Below are 22,220 nucleotides of genomic sequence, written 5' to 3'. Positions count from 1 at the left end.
GATAACCACACACAATGCACAAAACGACAATTTGAATGTTACGTCACAACAAAAATTTGTGGCTCGGTGAGTGTGAGGAGAATTAATATTGTGATCATTAGGAATGGATTCTTGAGAGGCCTCTTGTAACACTCTTGTACACAGTGAAAAGGCAGCAGAGGAAGAGTATGGATTTTAGTTGATGGAAAACGGCTGCTTTTATCTTCAATCCATTCTTGGATCGTTGCTCTCACTCACTTCAAGCAGAAACTTACATTTCAAATATGTCATTATTTATTAAGCCAAAAAGGCCCACAGGCCACCAGTTAGGACACTCACCTGAAGCGTGACAAGCTCAGGGTGCAGATTTCCTGCACAAACTGACGACTGAGCTAAACATCGCAGCCCTTTACACTACCCCAGCACTGGCACTCAGGTGACACCATAATGAATTATTTCAGGAAGCACCGCTGGCAAAACGCTATTTAGCTCTCTGAACTGGCTTGCTGGGGGTCTGATTATTGTTATGGAACACTGTTGAAGATAATAAACTAGTATTTGCCTCAGTCTTGATTTGGAGGAATGATAAAACACTTCCACATGCCTACCTCATTCTTCATTTTCATCATCTTTGATGTAGAAACAAACCTGCCAACAAACGCACACTACTAACGCAACAAGCAGGTAACGGGAACAGGTGCGTGGTACAAATTCTACTGAACTCTGCCTATTTACCTAATTCCCAAGGAGCTACCAGATAGATACATCAAACCCAACACAAACACTAAAAAGATCTGAATCAGTAGTTGAGACAAGAACGGGCTTTTCCTCTCTGAGCAGGTGTCTGAACAAACAACAAAAATTAAAAGATGCTATTTTTACTATAAAAATATAGAAACTACTTACCGAATGAAACTCAAATGAACACCAAGTGATCGATGGGTCCCTGAACAATCGATACAGAGAAAAACTCCATATGTTATGCTGGCCCAGCTAGGGTTCTTTGCTCCACAGTCAAAACACACCTTCAAGAAAATAAAGATCAGTGACAGGACTGGAGTATAACCAGGTCTTATAGTTGTATCATAGGTCACGCTAACACCCTTATGGTGATCAAACTTAATTAACTCATCCTTACAGCATCTGTTGACATGACAACTTCATATTACCTTAATTTTGCAAATATAAAGAGTTACGCAATCTGTCCACACTTGTGTGTTTTTGCCCTGACCAGACAGGACTACACACCTTCCTGGTTTCTGACTACAACCTGGTGGACCACAGGTTGAGCAACGGGGTCAGAGGACCCACATCAGTCTAGTTCAAACACACATTTAACACAGTACTTCCCGCACGACCGAAATACGAAAGCATCCAAGAAATATTTTCCCAAAGGCAGGCTCTCTTCATGACGTACAACTGAGTCTACTCTTTCCTCAGAGCATACACGTGATTGCAGTTTCCAGCACCACTAATGACATCATTATCTACTTTTCTATATAGAATCCTTGACCCTCAGAGCAAGAGTCTGAAATCCAGCCGTGAGAAGAAGGCATCCACGCTGCGTACTGCCTAGCCTAGCACTCTCTGTCAGACATGACATATCACACATGTACTGCTGTATCAAACTTTTCGCTGTCCATAACGTAGACTGGTTCAAAAGCAAATACGTCCATAATTACTGCACAGACGAAACCAAGAACTCCTTATCCTCTGCCACCATATTAGACTCCTAATATTCAGCCAAAACTACAAGAGGTATCTGCATCTACATCTCATATACTTTGCAGGTCTGCAGATCAAAACCTTTAAGTCCTGTTTCAGTTATTCTGAATTTTGTACTACTTTGGCCAAGGAAAGCAAGAACAAAAAAATTTACCTGATATAAATCAATTTTCAAATGCAAGGAAGAACACAAATTTATACAGAAACAGCTATTCCTAGTTAAAGCCATGTACACACACGTATTCCGGTATGAAAGCACTTCATTATCCGATCGATGCTTTTCCAGTAGTATTTATAAAGGCTCCAAAGAAGTACTTCTACAGCAAAAGCATCCATCTATAGGTACAGTCAGTGGCATGTACCAAAAAGTAACTCCACAGAGACAAGCTTTTACACACAAATTGATGGACTTCCAATCCATAATTTTAACTTTTAACATCCTCCTGTAAATCTAATGCATCATTAAATACCAAGAGAAGTTCTAGCTATATGCAGAAAGAAAAAAAAAAAGTTTCTTCCAAGTCAGCTGGGGACGTACAGTACACCCTACATGCAGACCACAATGCTTCCAGCACCTCCTCATCAGGCTGGAAAAACAAAAAGTTTAGAAGTCTCCTAGCTAGAAACTCCATTCATACAACTAAATAGATATTTTTGTCTCAGTTTTTTTGTATGTACTCAAAAAAGACCTGAGTTTGCCCTCAGGTCAGCTCACCTATCATTCACCCAAATTAACTTATGTACACCCAGGAGCAGTTTAAGGCTAAACTCCTCATTTTAGTGTGGTTCCATTTAAGCTTGTACAGTCCCAATTTATCAGGCACAAGCAAAGTTCACCAGCAGATCCAGCATTAGCTCTGCCAACACACGAACATTTACTCTGAGCTTCAGTTCGGCTAACGACAGGTAACACAAACAGAAAGCATGGAAGTCACAGTTCTGCGTGTGCAAGTCCTCTCTCTCTCAACAGAGATTTAACTTTTATCAATGTTAAGTCATTTCTGTATCCCACTACTGTATGTGGAAATGGGGTCATTCACTGACACACAGCAGAAAGAAGAAATACGATAAAAGCCACAGAATGAGTGACAAAAGGAGGGCTAGAGGTAGTTCCTGAAACAAGCACATGTGGAAGAATGATATATAGGGAGTTAGGGAAAAAGAAGAATGAATAACTCTGCATTGTATACATATTATAAGGAAACACATAGCCTTAGTAGTCAGAACTCATTATCTTTTTCCCAATTCTCTCCAGTCTTTGAAGCAGTTCCTTAAAAGAACAACATGAGCTCTTATTTTAAATTGGCTATATTCAGGTTTTTTCCTGAATATAGGATGGCCAAAAGGAGGATGGGGACAACAAAGCAGGAGAAGATTCTGCTTGAAAACAAAGCTAACAGAACAGCCCTGGTCTCACTTCTAATACAGGAGAGCAAAGCAGACTTACAGCCATAAGTCTTGTGGAAATTCTCTAGAGTACAAATGGGATACGAGAATCTTGAGTATCAGCGGGTGGTTAAAAAAAAAAATCCCATGTTTAAGAAAGTTCAGTTATTAACATCCCTAAAGATTCCCCTCCTCTCCCCGGTACAATTATAAGCACTTCTTAATTTCAACATCTCAAAGTCAGTTGCATCACCTTGGAAGCTACTGCCACAAAGCAGTACGGCTCAGTATCCTCACTCACGCAGGACTCCCTATCAGCTATTTACCAGACAACTGTGAAAATTATTCATATGCATAAAAACTGTAGCTTTTAGGATTGCAATGCAAGTAGGAACATCTAATTTTCTTGTGAAAGTAATGTAAGAACTGCCATTTCCATCATGTCATGCAACAGAAATAGAAGCATGTTTCAGTAACATTTAGACTCATTTTGCTGAAATATCTACATAGCTATAAAAAAAAAATCAATATGAAGGATATGCTTAAATAATCTATTGCTTTTCAAACACACTTGCATTATTTTGCTTATTTTGTGTTAAAGCATTTCAGGTCAGCCTAGCTTCACTAACAGTCGCTTTGGAAAAAAAGAGCAAAAGCCCTAATGGAGATGTTTGTACCAGGCCAAACACCAAGATCTGGCTACAATCCACAGCAAACAGTCATTAAATCATACAACACCCACCTTGCACAAGATACCTACATTAATAAATCCATACATAATACATATTGTTACTGAATATGGAAATGCAATAATATATGGCCTATAGAAATATTAGTTCTGGCACTTCAGAAGAAGTGAGCAGGTTCAGCAAGCTGACTTATCCCTGAGGGCACAGTTACAGAGACGCTTACAACGTCCCATGTAGCAGGGCTGCTGCCACGGGGCAGCTCTGCACCTTCTTGTGCTTGCCAGGCCACCCTACAGCTGCATCCACACTAAACCAGCTAAAAACCCAGGAGGCAGTTTCACATCTGGTCGAAGATGATCCGAATCCAAGCAGCTACTCTCTTAGATACCAGCCACTCTCTTAGATACCAGCCACCATAGCCAGATAAGCTTTCCTCCTCCTCTTGCATCAGCAATAACAATCACGCTTGTTGATCCTACAGGAAAGCAGCACTGCGCTGCTTTGACTCCGAGCAAAGGTAGGTCCAACTCACATTGCAGCCACATGACCAGTCATGCCAATGGAAGGGAGGGAACAGGAGTGCTTGCCCCAGGAAGAAGACAGGACTGCCCGTTTTGGAAGTGTCACGGTCTTAAAACAACTGAAGTGAGATGTGGTACACTACACTCTACTTTGGGGAGAAAAAAAAAAAACACAACAAAAAGCAAAAACAACCCACCACCCTCCAACACACACCCCCTGTAATAACAGACCTGAAGAGCTGATAAACCAGCACCACAACACACACACTTAAGTTTGAAGGTGGTTCAGATCCTTGATTGGTCTCCAAGCAGAGACATGAATACTATCATCAACAAAAGAAAAGAAAAGAACAAACTGGAGAGAAGAGAATGAAAAACTAACAGTTTCAGAGGCACAGATCTATGCCAAATTAAAAGAGATGATATAGCACAGCCTCAGGGTGCAAGTCTTTACTTTTAAAGGTGAGCTTTACAAACACTCAAGCTAATACCAGGTAGCTTAAGGACTACGAACATTTTTATATGTACAAAATACATTCTATTTAATAATTGTAACATGTTTGTTAAGTGTCGTCAGGCAGCTCTACGTTATGTAATACTCAAAGACATATCAAGACCTCAAAAAAAAGCTATTTCTCATGCTATACAAAGTAAAGGAAGCTAAGATCAAATTATATATGCAAATTTCAAGACAATTATTCAAATATCATTTTAAAACACATTATAATCCACAAATTAAACTGCACATTTATTTAAATGAGAATTATTTTCCTGCTTATGTGCGCTAAGAACTACTGCAGAGCTCCTAGCACAGTAAATGCACATGTCTGCTTACAGTAGGCAGCCACTAAGCCCAGATGCTGCACAGAAAAGATACCACACTAGTTCTTCCCGAACCGTATACATAAACAACACAGTTAAAGCATTATTATTAAACTTTTAATATAGAACTTTTCCAGTATTTTGCACTTTCCCATGTCTGTCTTTCCAAGCAGAAAAGCCCTACAAATAAAAGGGGCCGACCACATCAAAAGTATACAAAAGAAAGGAAACACAACAAGATGTAATCAAACACGAGAGAATAAACTGCTGGCAGCAACAACTTTTACTTAAGAAGACTGGTCAGATATACAGGCGTGGGAGAGCTGTGAGATCTAAGCTGTTGATGTCTCCCGTTCTCCTTGCCCTGTCTTCACAGGTCAACGAGACCAGGCTTCTCTGCAGTGCCGACACAAGTTCTCTGCACATGAGCTATTTCTTTCCAGCTGACCTAGTCTGAGTGGCAGCACACACTGTACCGATACCACTTTGTCAACATTGGCACCAAGTTTCTACCTAGCACCTGACATGACTGCGAGGAGAGACAGATACGCCTGAGCAACCACAGGTAGGTACCACAACCACCTCAGTAAGCCCAGCGCAGTAATGACGAGTCCAGAACTGTTCAAGGCATCCCATCCTCAGGTTTTCCATCCTCACCAGCTAAGGGCAGTACCTTCCGATCCTCTCGTGATCCCAACACAGAAAAAGCATCACTACAGCATTACAGAACTACCCAACCTCTTAGATACAGTGCCAGTGAGTTTCAAGAGACGCTAGATCTTCTCTTTGACTCTCCTTGTTAGGACTAAGACTTTTCCTTGATGAACTTTTTACCTCATCACAAAAACAAGTTTTAGGAATGCTTGTGTTAGAAACTAGTCGGTGAGTGTTCATCTTTGAGCTGTGCTTTCTGAGAAACCAGATGCGTGTCCACTGCCTGTAGTCTTAATGGTTTGTGTTCAAAGTGTGGAAAACAGTTTTGGACCAAAGACAGACCTCCAGACTCACTTTCCCAGAAAACAAAAACATGGTGTTTCTTCGTAATTGTTTCCTAGTGTATTTTTTGGATACGTTCACAGTATATATCATAATGCCAATACAACGAAGCAGATGGCACTAAAAAGCAGCACAGGAGCACACAGCTGCTGAAAAGTTCTGCTGCTAACACCTCTGCCAAGTCACCTTGCAGGCTGAGGCACCTTTCCCAGTTCACAGCTGGTATGGTAATGGGTACTAAAAAACCAACAGGGCTTTAACAACTACGAAAAACTAAAGCCGTCACTGGACAAGTCCAACGTGATAAGAAAATGCCAAACTTTTATCACCAGAGCAATGGCTGCGCCACAAAAAAAAAAAAAAAAACAAAACCAAAAAAACCCACACACCAAAAAACAAACATGAAAAAAACAAACCCAAACATAAAACCCCACCACCTTCAACGCCCTACGCTGTCACTGTTTGGGAACTCGTTTTTTATTTTCAGCCGAGCTGACCCTCCTTCCAGCAATTCCAGTACAAATTCCAGGTACTCGAGAGGACCTGCGCTTCCCTAATTAAAGGCTCAACCCAAAGCGCCCCGCGGACCCCGCCTGCGGATCGCCCGCCGGCGGGCAGGCAGAGCCACCCGCCCGACGGGCTCCCCCTCCCGCCGGGGCGGCCACCTCCGGGGAGCCCGGCCTCAAAGGGACCTCTCAGAGGGACCCCTGGCAGCGGGCAGCCGGGCCGGGGCGCCGAGGGCCCGGCGGGGCGTGGCGGGCCGCGGGCGCTCCCCTCCCCGCCGGCAGTGCGACGTGTCACAACGGCGGAGCGCGCCCGCTGCCCCCGGCCGCGGCCCGGCGCCCTTACCTTGTTGGTGGGGACGGAGCGGAGCCGCTTGAAGATGGCGGCAATGTCCTGCTTGCTGGGCTCGCACATGGCGCCGGGAGGCAGGTGGGGGCGAGGCGGGAGGGCTGCGAAGGAGAGCAGCCGGAGCCGCCGCCGCCGCCCGCTCGCACGGCCGGGACGCCCCACGCCCCCGCGGGACGCTCCGCCCCGCCCCACTCAGGAGGTGGCCACGCAGCGCGCGCGCCCTGCGCTCGGCGGGGCGCGGCCTGTGGCCGCCGGCGTGGCGCGAGGGGGCGACGCTCCCCCCGCCCGCCGCCCCGCGGTTGCCCGGGAGACCGGCGGCCGTGCCGCGTCAGCGCCCTCCCGAGCGGGGCGGCGGGGCCGGGGGCGGGAGAGGGGCGTGAGGAGGCGGCGGGTGTTTCGCCGTGAGAGGGCTGAGGCGGGAGGAGGCGGCTGTGCTTCCTCGGGGCCCGAGGCGGCAACGGGGAGCGTGAGGCCCGGGAAAAAACACCCACCGGCTGCTCCGTTCGGGGGTTGGGGAAAGAGTGAAGCAGCAGTGTTCTCCCGAGTCAGGGGATAAAGCGCCTTATTATGCCTTTGGATAGACCCGTTTCTGCTCTTGAACTCAACAAGGAGGTTGCAAGTGCTCCGTAAAATTTTAGTTGAGAGCGTTGTTCCCTCTCCTGCACGTGAAAAGACTCCATACTTCACTTGTACTAAGGAGCACGCAGCTGGGGAGCCTGCGCGAAAACAGCAGAACAGAAGAGACTAGAGGTTGTGATTGCTTTCGAAAGCAGCAAGTTCCGATCATAAATCTGAAAATCATAAAGCCTCTCAGAACAGGAAACAGAATGGCAGCAAGATAATGGGGAGCTGTGTGACATACTGGTAATCCTGCCCCAAAAACCTCGAGTGAGGTGCACTGAGTCTGGTTGCAGAGCCCGTCCGTCACAGCGCTCTCCCTGACACTCCACCCCAAAGGGGCATTATCACTTGGGGCATGAGGCTCAGCAAAGGAGAGATGCCAGGCTAAGGAAGCCTTTTGCTGGAACAGTGGCCAGGGTGCTGCAGGAGTCCTGCAGGAGCCACTCCGGGTGCCTCATGGCCAGCGCTGAACTCAAGGTACTAAGTCCTTAGGAGTGGCCCTCACAAAACAGTAGGAAGACAACTTTGTGGCTCTACGGAGCTCAGCTCAGCCGCGGTAAGATGATCCGTGGCAAGATCTTCAGGGCATGGCATCTTAGCACTCTTCATGAGAGACCACCAAGGCTCACAGGGGTGTATTACACCTTCTTCCTTACTCTTCTGACACAGACAGGTGAGACTGTATAGTTATCCATACGTTGAAAAAAACCAGAGTTTAGACAAAATTTCTGTAATTCTGTCATGTTCTTTCAGAAAATTCTGGGTTGGAAGGGACTTGTGGAGCTTGTCTGCTCTTATCTTCTGTTAAAAACAGGGCCATAGATTGAGTTATCTAGCTATCTTAATAGTCAAGTTCAAGACTTTGCATTAAAAATCTAGCTTCAGCCCCTCGGTCTCAAGCCTGCGTCACCTTCAGTGCCTTAAGTACAAGAGATTCACTGTCCCTCACAGAGGCTGACAACCCCCAGTTCTTACCAGTCAGCAGGGAAGTTGTTCAGAGTGAGGAGACCCGTTACCGCCTTGGTTCTGGCCACACTGCATGAGGTGGTCACACGGTGAGCACAGCCTTGAGCACTGGTTCAGGGATGTCTGCCAGAGCGTCGGATGCGTGCTGTCCTGGCACTGGGCACTCAGCACTGCAGCTCAGAGGCATGCCCTGGCCCCGTGGTGGCCTTGCTGATCACCACGAGTCAGTCACTGGTTATCCTGACGGGTGGCTGAATGCAGGAACGTTTCACTCTAACATTTCAGGGTGTGAACGTTTGCTGGCAGCGGTCAGCAACCTCTTTACTCCAGATTAACTTTGTCCAGCCTGGCACCATCACAGGTAGAGGGCCGGATCGAAGTGTACGATAGCAGTCCAAAAGTCCATCTGTATGCATATAGCCAAGTAACATTGGGACTAGGCTTAAAACTTCTGAGCCTGCAGAGGCATAAGCTGTTGCCTATTTCATACCAATAAATACGATCGCCTCCCTTCATAATCCCTTAGGATCAAGAATGCCTAGCAAGAGGTCTCCTGTTACAAGTGAAGTTTACGTTTTAGGAAGACGTCATCCATGTGGTTGTAGGTGCACCCTGCAGCACACTCCCCTCCACAGATACTTGCCAAATCCCATCTGACTGCATGAGGACTGCCATCCCAGCCTGCAGCCACTGGCCTCGGAGGGAGAAAGAATTGCCAAGAAATTTCCACAAAGGAAAAAAAGAGTCCATTTTATAAGTACTGTTAAAAAAAAAAAGCAGGAGGGGTGCAATCTTGCCAGTTAATTGGAACAATTAACATCAGAAAAACAAGGTCATCCTGCAGATTCATCTGTCTGGCACCATCCTAGAAGATGATGATCTTACTTGTCCCATCCTTTCCCCAGCTGCACTGCTGCCTCCCCAGCCAATGGCACACAAAGGCCGGTGGCTCCTGCCACAGCAGCAACCCGGGAGACCCGAAGTGTATCTTTGGGGAGCACAGGCTAGTAACACCACAGAGGGGCTAGTTCTTCTGTCTTTTGCTGGCCTCCTATTTCAGGAAGTGGTCCCTCTCTGCCCCTGAATTGGGATGTCAAAAAGCTGCAGGCTGTTCAGAGCCACCTTGTGCACACAGCTCAGAAGCCTCCACTGAGGAAGAAAGAAGTGCATCAGCTCCTGGTAGTGTTGAGAAACACACTGCACCGTCCCCACTTGGTCTCACACAGCCCTCCTAAGGCCATGCTTTGAAATTCGACTAGGTGGATGTGCACACTAGACAGATTCCTGTTGCAGACTGCAAGCTCAGCTGATTGCTAGGAGATGAGTTCTAGACGAGATGGAAGAAAAGCATTTAATAAACGCTTATGAACCTGGGGGAGGTAAGCAGGTCCTGGAGGCAATCTTGGAGCAGCCTCTAGGTTGCAGGAGAGAGGTAATATAGCAAATGGAGGTAACAGGAGAAGGCAGGCATGAGCTGGTCCATATCCATCAGGGAGAGGCAGTGCTCATAATTCACTGGCTGCTCTACACATTAAGTAAATTAAAAAAAACACCAAAATCAAAACACTTACCTTCAAGGGTACCTGTGGATTGGGCACTGGAGTGTCCTCTACTTTAGTGAGCAGCTGTTATATGCAGTGCAGTCCTTACCCAGACCCAGAAGCAGGCCAGCACTGTGAGCGAGACTCACTCCCCTGGCCTGACATTGCTTATGTCCTCCATCTTCAGATTCTCGTCTTGACAAAAGCTGTCCAAGCAGCACAGATTCCTTCCCTGGTCCTGCTATCCACAGCATGTTGTGCTGCCATTTTCTTTGTCTATGAGAAAGAATGCTGATTTGTTGAAGGAACTTTGGAAATAGCCTCCATATCCTATTCTACCCCTAATAGTGACATTGTCCAGCCCCACAGGAGAAGCAAACTAGAGTCCAAATAAAGGAAACGGTGAGAATAAGCCCTGAAAGGTGATGAATGTTTCCAGGAAATAGGTGGGCCTCTTGTTCTTCAGCAAGTTTGTGGTTTGAATGGATTGCAAAAAGAGGGAAGGCACAGGGAGAGAATAGCAGCAGCAGTGGGGGAAGTGGACCACAACTGCTGCTCTGCCAGTTATGCCTGAGTGTAGTAACGTCACATCTTGCTAGTGGTTTCCAAGAATGTCGAAAACACATGTATTTCTATTCCCAGTGCACACAGAACCATTTAAAAATTGCTTCCATGCCAGCTGATCTGACAAAGATACACATGGAGGAAGACTGCTATACGTGTACCATCAGAGACAAACGCCTGGCAAGTACAGCATTCCCTAGAAGGGCTGTGTGTGTGTTACAAGCCCTCTAATTAGGTGCAAATGGAGAGCAATCCACTGCCAGCATGCCCGAGCCTGACACCAGGTGTTGCCATTTCATAAATCAAAACCCAAGCACTCTTATTCTTACTAAAACCCCAAAATACAGTTCAAATTTGATATGGAGAAGATTTCATGAGGAGGATCAAACATGGGAACAGTTTTCCCAGAGCAACTGAAATCTCTGTCCTTGGAGGTTTTCGGGAGCCGACCAGACAAAGCCCTCAGCGACCTGCTTCTATTTCAGTGTTGGCTCCACTTTGACCCAGAGGTTGGACCAGAGACATATTGAGGCCTCTCCTCCCAGAATGATTCCATGCTAATACTCCCTTCTCTGCATACCCAAGCTAGGCCTGAAAAGGATGGGTTCTCCCCATAATGCTTTGTTGACACTCAATTTTTGGGTGCCAGAGCTACTCTGTGAGCTGATGCGGTGTAGGTAAAGCCACCTGTTCCAATGCTTTCTCCTACTCTCACCTATCCAAATGCTGCAACAAAAGTCTCAGGCTCTTGGATCTTGCCGGACAGTCCCACCAGGATGTATGAATACAAAGAAGGATAACCTTTCAGGATTATCTCTCAAGGACCGTCTGTCTTCTAGGTCTTTGGCTGACTTGATAACCCGAGATAGGGACTTGCATCTGCATGGAGCTGTGTGGAATTACAGGTTCAGTGGCCACCCCCTCCTGTCTCAGCTCTAAAATATTTGCTAGCATTCCCAACCTTCAAAGATTTTAGTTCTGTAAAATTCTATTATTGCTGTTCTCCAGTTATTATCAAGTGTCCCGGTGTTTGCTTTGTCCTCGCGTTGCTGCTGAGAAATGACAGAATACAGGTATGGTCCCAGTTCATGCTAGCTAGATCTTCATTACCCTCCTAGTACAGCGGATAAGTACGAATTGTGCTTGATGACCTTTGGAAAACTTGGCCACACTGAGCAAGATTTGTCACTGCTCACAGCTGTACTATGCATAATGAAAATATGTTGCCTCCTGACAGTGGTAGCTCATGAAATTTTAGGCCAGCCTTCTTCTGCAACTGATATCCTCAAAGACACAACATAGTCCCAGACATGTATCTTTCCAGTACAAATAATCCATACAAAAAAGTCCTCTCTAGCACAGAAAGATCAAGCATCCAAATGCCTACTCCCACAATATGGAAATTAAGTTTAGTAATGTTGATCTACATTAAAAACCAGTTGAAACCAGTTCAACGCATAAATAATACATTTTTATTTAGTACTAATGCATTGTTTCTACTGATACCATCAAAGAAGCATAACCACTTCAAACAGATGAGGTTTCCTGGAGCTTTCCACTCCATGTTGAAAGTGGTCTACATCTCAACAACATAGCCCAGTACAAAGCCAAAAAGTTAATATACTGGGAATGTACAGACAGCCCCTTTGCACCCTCAGTACTCAGTTGTGCTTAGGTAAGCTGTTTGTATTAGTGAGGGACTTGGAAAGCTGCAGCTAGAAGGAGCATCCCATTGCAAACCCACCTACATTTGCCACATGACAGCATTGTCAGGGCAAGCAAGTTCCACTATTTTCTGCATAGGAGTCCTAGAAATATCTATCATCATAGCCCTTCACAACTGATACAGTCATTTACCTCACAAGGTTGGAGATGTCATGGGTCATGCAGAAAGGTGATCTAGCTGAGGTAACAGGTGACTTGGATTTTCAAAAAGTTCTTGCTAATGTCCCTCAAAAAAAGCTGAAGTAAACTGCCATGAAATAAAGGAAATTGTAATTTAATAAATCAGTTACTGACTACAGTAATAAAAAGTGGGAGGTTACCAGAAGGATTCATGCTTGGACTTGTAGATTTGAGTATTTATCTCCAAAACCAGTGAGTAGAAAGGTGGCAGTTTATTGATATTAAATCACTTACAATCACAGAAGTGGAAAACAACTGCAAAAGGATCTTGTGCAGTACTGAATGGAACCTCTCCAATAGGGTCAGAACTGGCTACTACTAAGAAAGAACATTGCTGGCTCTCTTCCTGGAACTGATCACAGGTTCTCTGTTCTGAACTAGGTATGCTTTCAGCCACAATTAGCAAGGTCCCTCTTTTTGTGAGGTGAATGAACAACTTCCTGCCAAACCAGAAAGGTTGGAGAAAGATTAAGAAAATGATTGTGGAACCTTAAGTTATTTTTAAAAACAAATGCAACTCCAGGAGAACAGGAGGTTTTGCTGCTGGGCACCCAACCTTCAGTATACCATTGTCTATTGTCTCCCTTTTCTTTGTTTTACAATAATATACAGCTAACACAAGTGTTATTTTAAAAATCACCCTTATCATATCCGATTAGTACAAAACCCATCTCATTTATTGTCTACTCTGATTTCCCACTAGAAGCCTCAGTGTTTCTATTTATCTCTAATCGTGAACTCCACCTCAATTTTTGCTTTGCAAGTGTTATGAATAAAGGTATAATTTGAAGAAAGAAGACATTAGAACAAAGAAAAATCAGCTCAGCCATGGTGAGAACAGTTTTACAGCAAATCAGACCAACTTCACAGACATCTCAACAAGAGATAACAGCAATGGATTGGTTTATTACCCTGAGGGTATAGAATCATAGAATGGTTAGGGCTGGAAGGGACCTTCAAAGGTCATCTAGTTCAACCCCTCTGCAAGGAACAGGGATATCTCCAACTAGATCAGGTTGCTCAGGGCCTCGTCCAACCTGGCCTTGAACGTCTCCAGGGATGGAGCATCCACCACCTCTCTGGGCAACCTGTTCCAGTGTTCTACAACTCTCATGGTAAAAAATTTTTTCCTAATATCCAATCTGAATCTACCTCCCTCTATTTTAAAACCATTACCCCTTGTCCTATCACAACTGGCCCTCCTGAACAGCCTCTCCCCATCTTTCTTGTAGGCCCCCTTGAGGTACTGGAAGACCGCTATAAGGTCACCCCGGAGCCTCCTCTTCTCCAGGCTGAACAGCCCCAACTCTTTCAGCCTGTCCTCATAGGAAAGGTGCTCCAGCCCTCTTATCATCTTCGTGGCCCTCCTCTGGACCCTCTCCAACTGGTCCATGTCCTTCTTATGTTGGGGGCTCCAGAACTGGACGCAGTACTCCAGGTGAGGTCTCACGAGGGCAGAGTAGAGGGGAAGAATCACCTCTCTCGACCTGCTGGCCACGCTCCTCTTGATGCAGCCCAGGATGCGGTTGGCCTTCTGGGCTGCAAGAGCACATTGCCGGCTCATATTGAGCTTCGCTTTTGGCATCTTGTATGTGTATAGCAAATATATATTTTTTCATATTATAGCTTACAAGTAAATTAAGAAGCAGTTTGAGGAAATTGTGTTCAAAGTTTTGCTGTCAAGCTCTCAGCCTCAGAAGCAACAAATTAAGAGGAATTTTAAGATTACTTTGGACCGTGCATCAGGAACTGCTAACCTCAGCACCTTCTCTAATAAAATAGCCTGTTATTTTCCTGAGAAGACTCTCTTGCTATTCTAACTAGATGAATTCATTGGTGTTATCAATTGCTGGACATAAAGACCAACATTACACTAAAAAAAAGACAATCTGTTAAGTGATCACTGCAAATATCCAGATTAAAAAGTCAACAGCTTTGGTAAAACAAGGCACTGTGTGTTTTCAAAGCATTCGAGAAATACTCTGCAAACGGCAAGTTTTTTCATGCTGTAAGGCTGAAACATGCTCAAGGTTGCAGCAATGTTCAGGTAGTTCAATCAGTACAAGCAAATATACACTAGGAAGTTTTGAAACACGCTATTTCCCCTTCAGAATTTTAAAGGAAACAGAAGGGAGAGGATGGGGAGAAGTAACATTCTGAGCATCATATATATCTTTTATACTTTGTAAGTTTAATCCTGTGAAAGTGAAGTATGGCTGCTTAAATCCAGGACAAACAGGGAAAACATCTCTACTGTTGCTCAACAGGCTTCATTACTTACTCACTTTAACTAAACTGTAGCAAAGCTTTTGACACAGCCTCCTGTAGGATCCTTACAGCCACGCTGGTGACTAAAGAGACTGGATGGAAAATTGCCTGGACTGTCAGGCGCAAGGGGTTGCATTTGGGCATACAAAACCCAGCTGACAGCCCGAGGGATGGATATTAGGATATTAGGACCAGTATTACTTAATGCCTTTATAACCTGGATGATGGGACAGAACACACTCTCGACAAGCCTGTGATACCAAATTAGAGAGATTATAGAAGGCTGTTCTCAGAAGGAGCGCAGCTCTCGAGAAGCAGGCTGACAGCAACCTCATGAACACCAAGGGCAAATGCAGCATCTTGTACCAGGCACGGAGTTACTCCATCTCAACAGGACAGGCTGGTCACTGACAGGATGAAAAGAACCTCTGCAGAAAAAGACCTGGGGATCTGAGTGAACATCATAAATCAGCAACATGTCCTTGCAGCAAAGGCGGCCCACAGCACACCGGGGAATATTAGCAAGCGCGTGGCCAGCAGGCTAAAGCTTCCTAATGGAAAAGCGTAGAGAAGATGGTGCCAGACTCTTAAAGGTGCACAAGCGAAGTGCGAGAGGAAACATGAGAAATTCTGATACATAGAAGGAAAAAAAAAAATTCCTCACTGTGAAAGTGATGAACCGCTAAAACAGGTTGCTCAGAGACGTGGCGGACTCTTCATCCTTGGACATGTTCAAGAGTCAGCTGGACAAGCTCTGAACAACCTGCTCTAACTGGACCTGCTTTGAGGTCCCCTGGCTGGGCTAGGTAGCCTCTAGGAGTCCGTTGCATTCTAATTCCAAATTTAGCTATGAGGAGTATATTCAAACTCTATATACTAGATAATGAGATAAGGTCCATGTTCTTAAAGTAAAATTTTTAACTGAATTCATCTCTGCAAGGTAAACAGGTGCCCATTCAAAATGAGGATGAAACTAGTCATTTTCAGTTGACCAAATCCGAATCTGTTTCCCAAAGTTCATTGAAATTAAGTATAACAAGATTTTGAACCACTTAAAATGGCCTATTGTTTGTACCTGTTTGTTAGCAGTCAAGTAACTTCTTAAAAATACTTACCAAGCATGTGAAAAATAAAGTTTGCCATTAGCTTCTGCTACCCAGTATTATGGAAGACTTTGTCTAGTTTTGAACACTCTCCCCACCCACACTCAGTCCGAGATCCTGATCAACTTGAGCAAGTGCAGCAGAGGGATGTCGGGGGGATGGAGCACTTGCTCTGCAAGGAGAGGCTGAGGGAGTGGGGCTTGTTCAGCCTGGAGAAGAGATTAGTCTGGGGGTCCCAGTAGCAGCCTTCCAGCACCTCCAAAGGGGGCTATCGAGGGCTATCCAAACGACATAGCCAGGCTCCATCCAAGCACAGCAGAACGAGACACAACGGTCACAAATTGCAATAGGGCAGGTACTAACCACAAATAAAATGGGGGAAAAATATAATTAAGCATTGCATCAGTTTGAAGAGTCTTTGGACTTTTTCCAAACTAGCTCAAAGGCCTGAGCAACCTGATCTAAATGCAGTTCACTGTGCTTTAAATAGGACACCGGACTAGAGACCTCCCTTGGTCCCTTCCACTTGGATTGTATGGTGCCTTCACCAAATTAGACGTCCAGCGTAAATAACTAGTACTTTATTTAGATTAAAAGATGCAGTATTGGTGGGGGAGATGAGAAATCTTTCAGCTAGCCATCACAGACACTAGGACAGTAATCACTACCAGTCAACAGGAAAATTCTCACAAAAGGCAGAAAGGATTCAGATACTATAAAAAAAATAGCTCAGCTGCTCACCCAAGCTGTATCAGTATCACTACACTACAGAAAGCAGCACCCATCGCAGTAGATTCTGCATACCCATAAAAGACGTGGTGGTTGTCTCCTCTTCCATAAACGTTTTGCTGGAATGCCTCACCAAGAGTGCCAGTGCACTGCACCTTCCCTTGTTTGTTAACAGCACAGTGCCACTGGTGTCTTACTCCTCTTGATGGCTCTTTTAGACAAAGCAGATTTTGTCACCTTCAGTTGCAATGAAATGGACGGACGTTTGTTGTCCAAGACTCTTTTCACATACATTGAAATAGTAAGAGGTGCATTCTGTGTATTCAAGAGATGAACAGATTTTATTGTTTTCTAAAATATTTTACAATACAGAGACCCAAACCAGTAATTCCTGACAGTTTTAGTAACCGTCCTGTGGATGAACAGTTATGTTGGTAAGTTTTCCTCGATGGACACGTACATACATTCACTTTCTAAGCTTGCACATTTTGATCCATTGGAAATGATGACTAAATACATCTTAAGCTCAAAAAGCAAACGGTAAAGTCCAAGACTGTCAACAGTGTTTTATAGTTAGCTTCATTACAGTGTAGCTTCCTAACACAGCATATGTACTTAAACCCTGAAACTTAAGGGTTTTTACAACACAAACCTGCTGTAACTTTATAACCCGGTTTTAAATGTCACAAATGCATACTGTTGGATATGATTACAGATGATCGAGTTGTAACTTCAAACAAGTGTAGATTTTACAGTGCTCTACTACAATAATCCATGTAAGGACTAAAGCTCGTTTATATCTTGACCCACAATTTATCCACAATACTGATTTTGAGTATGTTAGTGTATTTACCATACTTCTGAAAATCTAATCACAGAATACTTTGTCTATGGTACAGTAATGAATATAGCAGGAAAGCAGATTTAAATATACCTATAATTTAAACTCTTAAAACAGTCTAAATCTTATTGACATCAAAAGGCTTGATAACTAATAGCCATGCTCTTTATATTTTGGAATATCAAATTATATGTACATATACACAACATAGATAGGCTCTTGATAAAAAGCATTTAGTCTATTTTACAGTCTTCTCTGTTCAAAAAATTAGTCTTCACAGATTTAACATTTCAAATCACCCAAAAAATCATTAGCAGTTTAAAGGAGATTTTTTTCTTTTCCCCTGCAAACATGTGCTGGAAATAGCTACTACTCTGGGGCTTATGCATAATTTATCTTTCTTTTGAGCGTCATTTAAGATCTAGATGGAAAACTCTTAGTTTAAGTGTCAAACCACGTAAATAACATTCATAGTAGAATCCCAACCCATGACACCTGCCGATATCTCTGCTACAAATAACCTTCTGTAACAGATATTTATTAAATACAGTATTTGTTTTACAACTTCAAGCCATGCTGACAACATAGGAAGATTACTACAACATGGAAGGAGTTTTCATTCAGTCAGCTAGTGACTAAATCTATATCATAATTTAAGTATTAATTGATAAATCCAAGCATACAAAAAGGTGCTTAACTACATAGCATTTAAATAAAAAAATACTGCATCTTTCAGACATCGCTAAGAACAAATAGAAAATTAACTATCGTAATCTTTAAAATTCAAGTTGTAAGTTACTGAAGGTCACTTAAAATAACTGATTAAACAAAAGTGAGCATAAGCCACATACCTAGGGTAGGATGAGGCACAAGCATAGAAAATGCAAAAATGTTTAGAAGTCACAATAACAGACCATGTGGGAAGAAAAAGCTTAAAAAGTATTTTTCCTATCATACTATTTTTTCAGCCTAACCCCTTTCCTTTGCATTGTGCACAAGTTGTGAAAACAATGACAGATCATTAGTTCTAACTTTTGCCTTTAAATCACCATGATTTCTGTATCAAGCTCTCGCCTTTGCATTAAAATATATACACTCTATACATCATTCAGCTTCCTCTCGCTTTAAATATATACTGTACAGGCCTACAGAGCTTTTGTAACACTTCTGTATTAACTTTGTCCTTTGTCACTGGATCGGTTCTACATAGTTTGCTGGGTATAAGCCGACTTGTCCATTGTCCAGACGTCCTTTGCACCAACCCTGCTCATCTTCATTCTCCATTTTAGTTAACTCATCCCCTGAAAAAAGAAGGAATATTGTTAACAAACTGGAACCTTTGAAGTAACGACAGGAAGATATGACAGTCATCGACGTGTCCACTTTTCTTCCCCTGCTCACCCTAGGCCCCAGTAGAAACCCTCCCTTCTTTGCTCTTCATGCTTTTGATACTAAGAATATCACCTACGGATTTACATATGGGATGAAAGGTCCCCACTTTCAAGAAAACAGGAAGCAGCAAGCTGCTTTGAAATGAAAACATTACATTGATGGCATTTCAAAAAGCTTACAGCATTTTTAAAAGCAGTATAGAGAATGCAAACTTTTGAATAGTGTCATTTCACTATAAGATCAAAGACTCCCTCGCATCTAAAGGATGTGAACGGACAGTTGTGGGTAGTACAACTACCTCTAAAAAAGCTTAATAATCTACATTTATGACCCTCTACAAAAGGTAAGCAGTGTAAGTGAAAAATGTTTCATTAGGCTTACTGCAATATATACTCTCCTAAGAGTTCATGGAACGTAAGGAGGAAAATGCTACAAAAATTAAGACAGAGCAGTAAAACTCTCTTGAATACTTCTTGCAGCTTTTCAGTATACCACTACTAGGTTGTGAGGCAGAAAGATTTAAAGGAATCTTCTGCCTTTCACTTTGTTACATCTCTCTTGCTCTCCCCTCCTATCTTTTTAATAAATATAAGCACTGGGATTTAATGTCCCCTTTTACTGCTGTAGCTTTACGTTGTTGGAAGCTGATGTACAATTGCAGGTCCAGAAAAAGTAACTCAGAATTTACTTCCTAACTTACACAGCAAAAGCTGACACTGATTATCCATTCAGACACTTATAAACAGCAACATAACCTCATTTTGACTATCATGCACATCTGATCTCCTACACCCTCAGGAAATACTTTAGCATTAGAGACTCTGCAGACTCTGAGATGCTATATATGAGCAAATGAATGTCCGCCTCAGCCAGGTAAAAAACCGCCACACTGAGTAACAATTACTTCCTCATGTACAACTTATTTGTGTCAAATTATTTCCCTAGATAACACTGATTTGTGTTTCATCTTAGCTGGATAAATAGGAAATACACGCTGAAGATATTAACCACTTAAGACAGTCCTAAATAGCCATAAATATACAAAATTTTGCTATCATTTAGGAGAACAACTAACCCAGGAACTAAAAATGCTTTGGTAGAAATGGACAAGCTTCATATTAAATCTTGGCAAGATCTCTATCTCCTAGAGCTCCTCTGTTAGATAAAGAAGGTTAAAGCCTCATCTCCTCTAGTTTGTAAGTTTACCAGGTAACAAATAAAAGAACATTATGGACAAGTGTTTGGCACTGCAGACTGTACTTGGCTGACAGAGCCATTTTACAATTTTTTCCACCATTTCTAGTGCTGCAGCAGAATGAGTGTGTACAATTCCAAGCGTTCCCACCACTTCTATGAAATGTATTTTAATAAAGAGTGAAAACAATGACTATCAAAGCCACACTGCATTAACAGTGAGCTCCACCTGCACCACAGTTACAATGAAAGCAGTTTAACAACCGTGATAAAGACAGCAGACGCAGTAACATGTTTTGATGACGTTGCACGTTCTACATTTACTGCAGCTATTTATTCTCAGCCATGGCAGAGACAGTAAGGTGAGATATACATATGGTAGATGGTTATGTCTCATCCTGTTGCACGATTATAAAGCCTCTCATAAGATATGAATAAACAAAGTTATTCTTCCTCTTTGGAACCCTCCCACAGTCGTATGCTGAGAAAAAACCCACCAGATGTATAAAGTATTCCACTAATGAAAAGGAGTTTCATGTATCAAAGTACATTTAATGGACACTATGCAGAGCATATGTTCTGCAGCATGTACCTAGAAGTGATCACAAAAGCCTTGCAGGCAAATTCTTCGAATACCCAAGGAAATCCCATCTGAGAATATCCACATACAGTTAAACTGATCCCTAAAACGCATTAATCCTCTGTTGACAGCTGCTTAGGAGTCTAGGCATAGTCTACATACAAGCACAGGAGTACGTTTTAAATTGGCTCCTGCATGACCTGGTGCATTTTTTTCCTTAGTCTTTTGCACATTCAGTATAAACCTAGTCATGCTAATACTTCTGCCTAAAAACTAAGTTGAACTGTAGCCATTCTATAATTCAGCTTCTGAATTAAAGGGGCTTCACAGCCATACCTTTCCTACGATCAATATAATAATGTAATTTGGTGTTATAACATACTTTAATGCTCTTCCTTCAAAGGTATTAAGCTATTTTTAAGTTAAGCCTACGTACATCTCTCGGTTCATGCCTCCTGTACTTTATTTCTACAGACCTCACACTGAGAACCACTTGGTTCCAAGAGTTTAAAGCAAGTCACACAGCTGGTACTAAAGCAGGGAATATCTAACTTTGTATGTAACCATTCCATCTGTGTGTATAAACATCATAGTTTTGCTACTGAAAAAGCTCGTTACTGTAAACCCCTGGAATGCCACCCTGTTGCCTCACAGGCACAACACATATTTCAAGAGGATTAGCATACTTCCATCCCCTGCTGAGAAAAAAGGAGCAGTTAAAGTCTACAGAATGAGCAATATTTTAGCTGCTGTGCACTCCAGAGAAAGCTCCAGATGTTTTGTTACTACTGTCCTTCTGTCAGGGCACAATTCAGCAAAGCTAATGGACAGCCAACCCATTCCTCCTCTCTGGAAGCCTGTACTATTTGCCTGCAAAGAAGAAAAGTCAGATAGAGCGCGTTTCGCTACTAAACAAGGAGGGAGGCAAGTGAAAGGCAGGAGCACCGCCACCTGAGTTGTTGGGCTTTTTGGTTTAAATACACAAACTCCATTCCGAATACAACCTGGAAACACATTGTTCTGAGCACCACCTTTCTCCATCAGCAGAATGGAAGTCTAGCAGTTCAGATTAGCTACAGCACTGACTTGTTTACTATATTAACTTTCAGCCATAACATCCAAGACCCATAGTAGATGGTGCAGAAGTAGCATACTTCTTATAAGACCCAGCTGAAAGGGAGGTAGAACCAGAAGTTTTCTCAAACTTTGTTTCAACACTTAAGTCTTGTTTTTGCTCTCCAACTTTGTCAGTCACTACAGGAGAAAGGAGTAAACGACAAGCAAACAGGAAAAGAGACAAGATCAATGAAATTGCCTGTCTCATTTTCACAAACTGAAGTTTTGATGGATGGACCACTCAGTGGATAAGGAATTAGCTGGATGGTGGTACTCAAAGAGTTGTGGTCAATGGCCCAATGTCCAAGTGGAGACCAGTGACGAGTGGTGTTCCTCAGGGGTCAGTACTGGGACCAGTGCTATTTAACATCTTTGTTGGTGACTTGGACAGTGGGATCGAGTGCACCCTCAGCAAGTTTGCAGATGACAC

At 43.3% G+C, this 22,220-nt stretch overlaps 2 protein-coding genes across 7 annotated transcripts in view; both read right to left on the bottom strand.

The window, feature by feature from the left end:
- Positions 1-7,073, bottom strand: part of ARFGAP3 (ARF GTPase activating protein 3) — a 40,456-nt gene extending 33,383 nt beyond the window's left edge. For both annotated transcript variants that reach the window (XM_086611236.1, XM_086611235.1), the window contains exons 1-2: positions 6,968-7,073; positions 886-1,004 (exon numbers count right to left, since the gene is read on the bottom strand). In XM_086611236.1, the coding sequence (XP_086467362.1) occupies positions 886-1,004; positions 6,968-7,036 (188 nt within the window). In that variant the 5' untranslated portion in view covers positions 7,037-7,073. The remainder of the gene's footprint in view (positions 1-885; positions 1,005-6,967) is intronic.
- A 9,916-nt stretch (positions 7,074-16,989) lies between these two features.
- PACSIN2 (protein kinase C and casein kinase substrate in neurons 2) overlaps positions 16,990-22,220 on the bottom strand; it is a 66,323-nt gene continuing 61,092 nt past the window's right edge. For all 5 annotated transcript variants that reach the window (XM_086611228.1, XM_086611226.1, XM_086611227.1 and 2 more), the window contains one exon: positions 16,990-18,809. In XM_086611228.1, the coding sequence (XP_086467354.1) occupies positions 18,697-18,809 (113 nt within the window). In that variant the 3' untranslated portion in view covers positions 16,990-18,696. The remainder of the gene's footprint in view (positions 18,810-22,220) is intronic.

The sequence above is a fragment of the Tauraco erythrolophus genome, chromosome 4 (genome assembly GCF_009769465.1).
Source record: "Tauraco erythrolophus isolate bTauEry1 chromosome 4, bTauEry1.pri, whole genome shotgun sequence".
Taxonomy (NCBI): Eukaryota; Metazoa; Chordata; class Aves; order Musophagiformes; family Musophagidae; genus Tauraco; species Tauraco erythrolophus.
The sequence above is the reverse complement of the archived record's forward strand: the minus strand, read 5'-3'. Positions and strand labels throughout refer to the sequence as shown.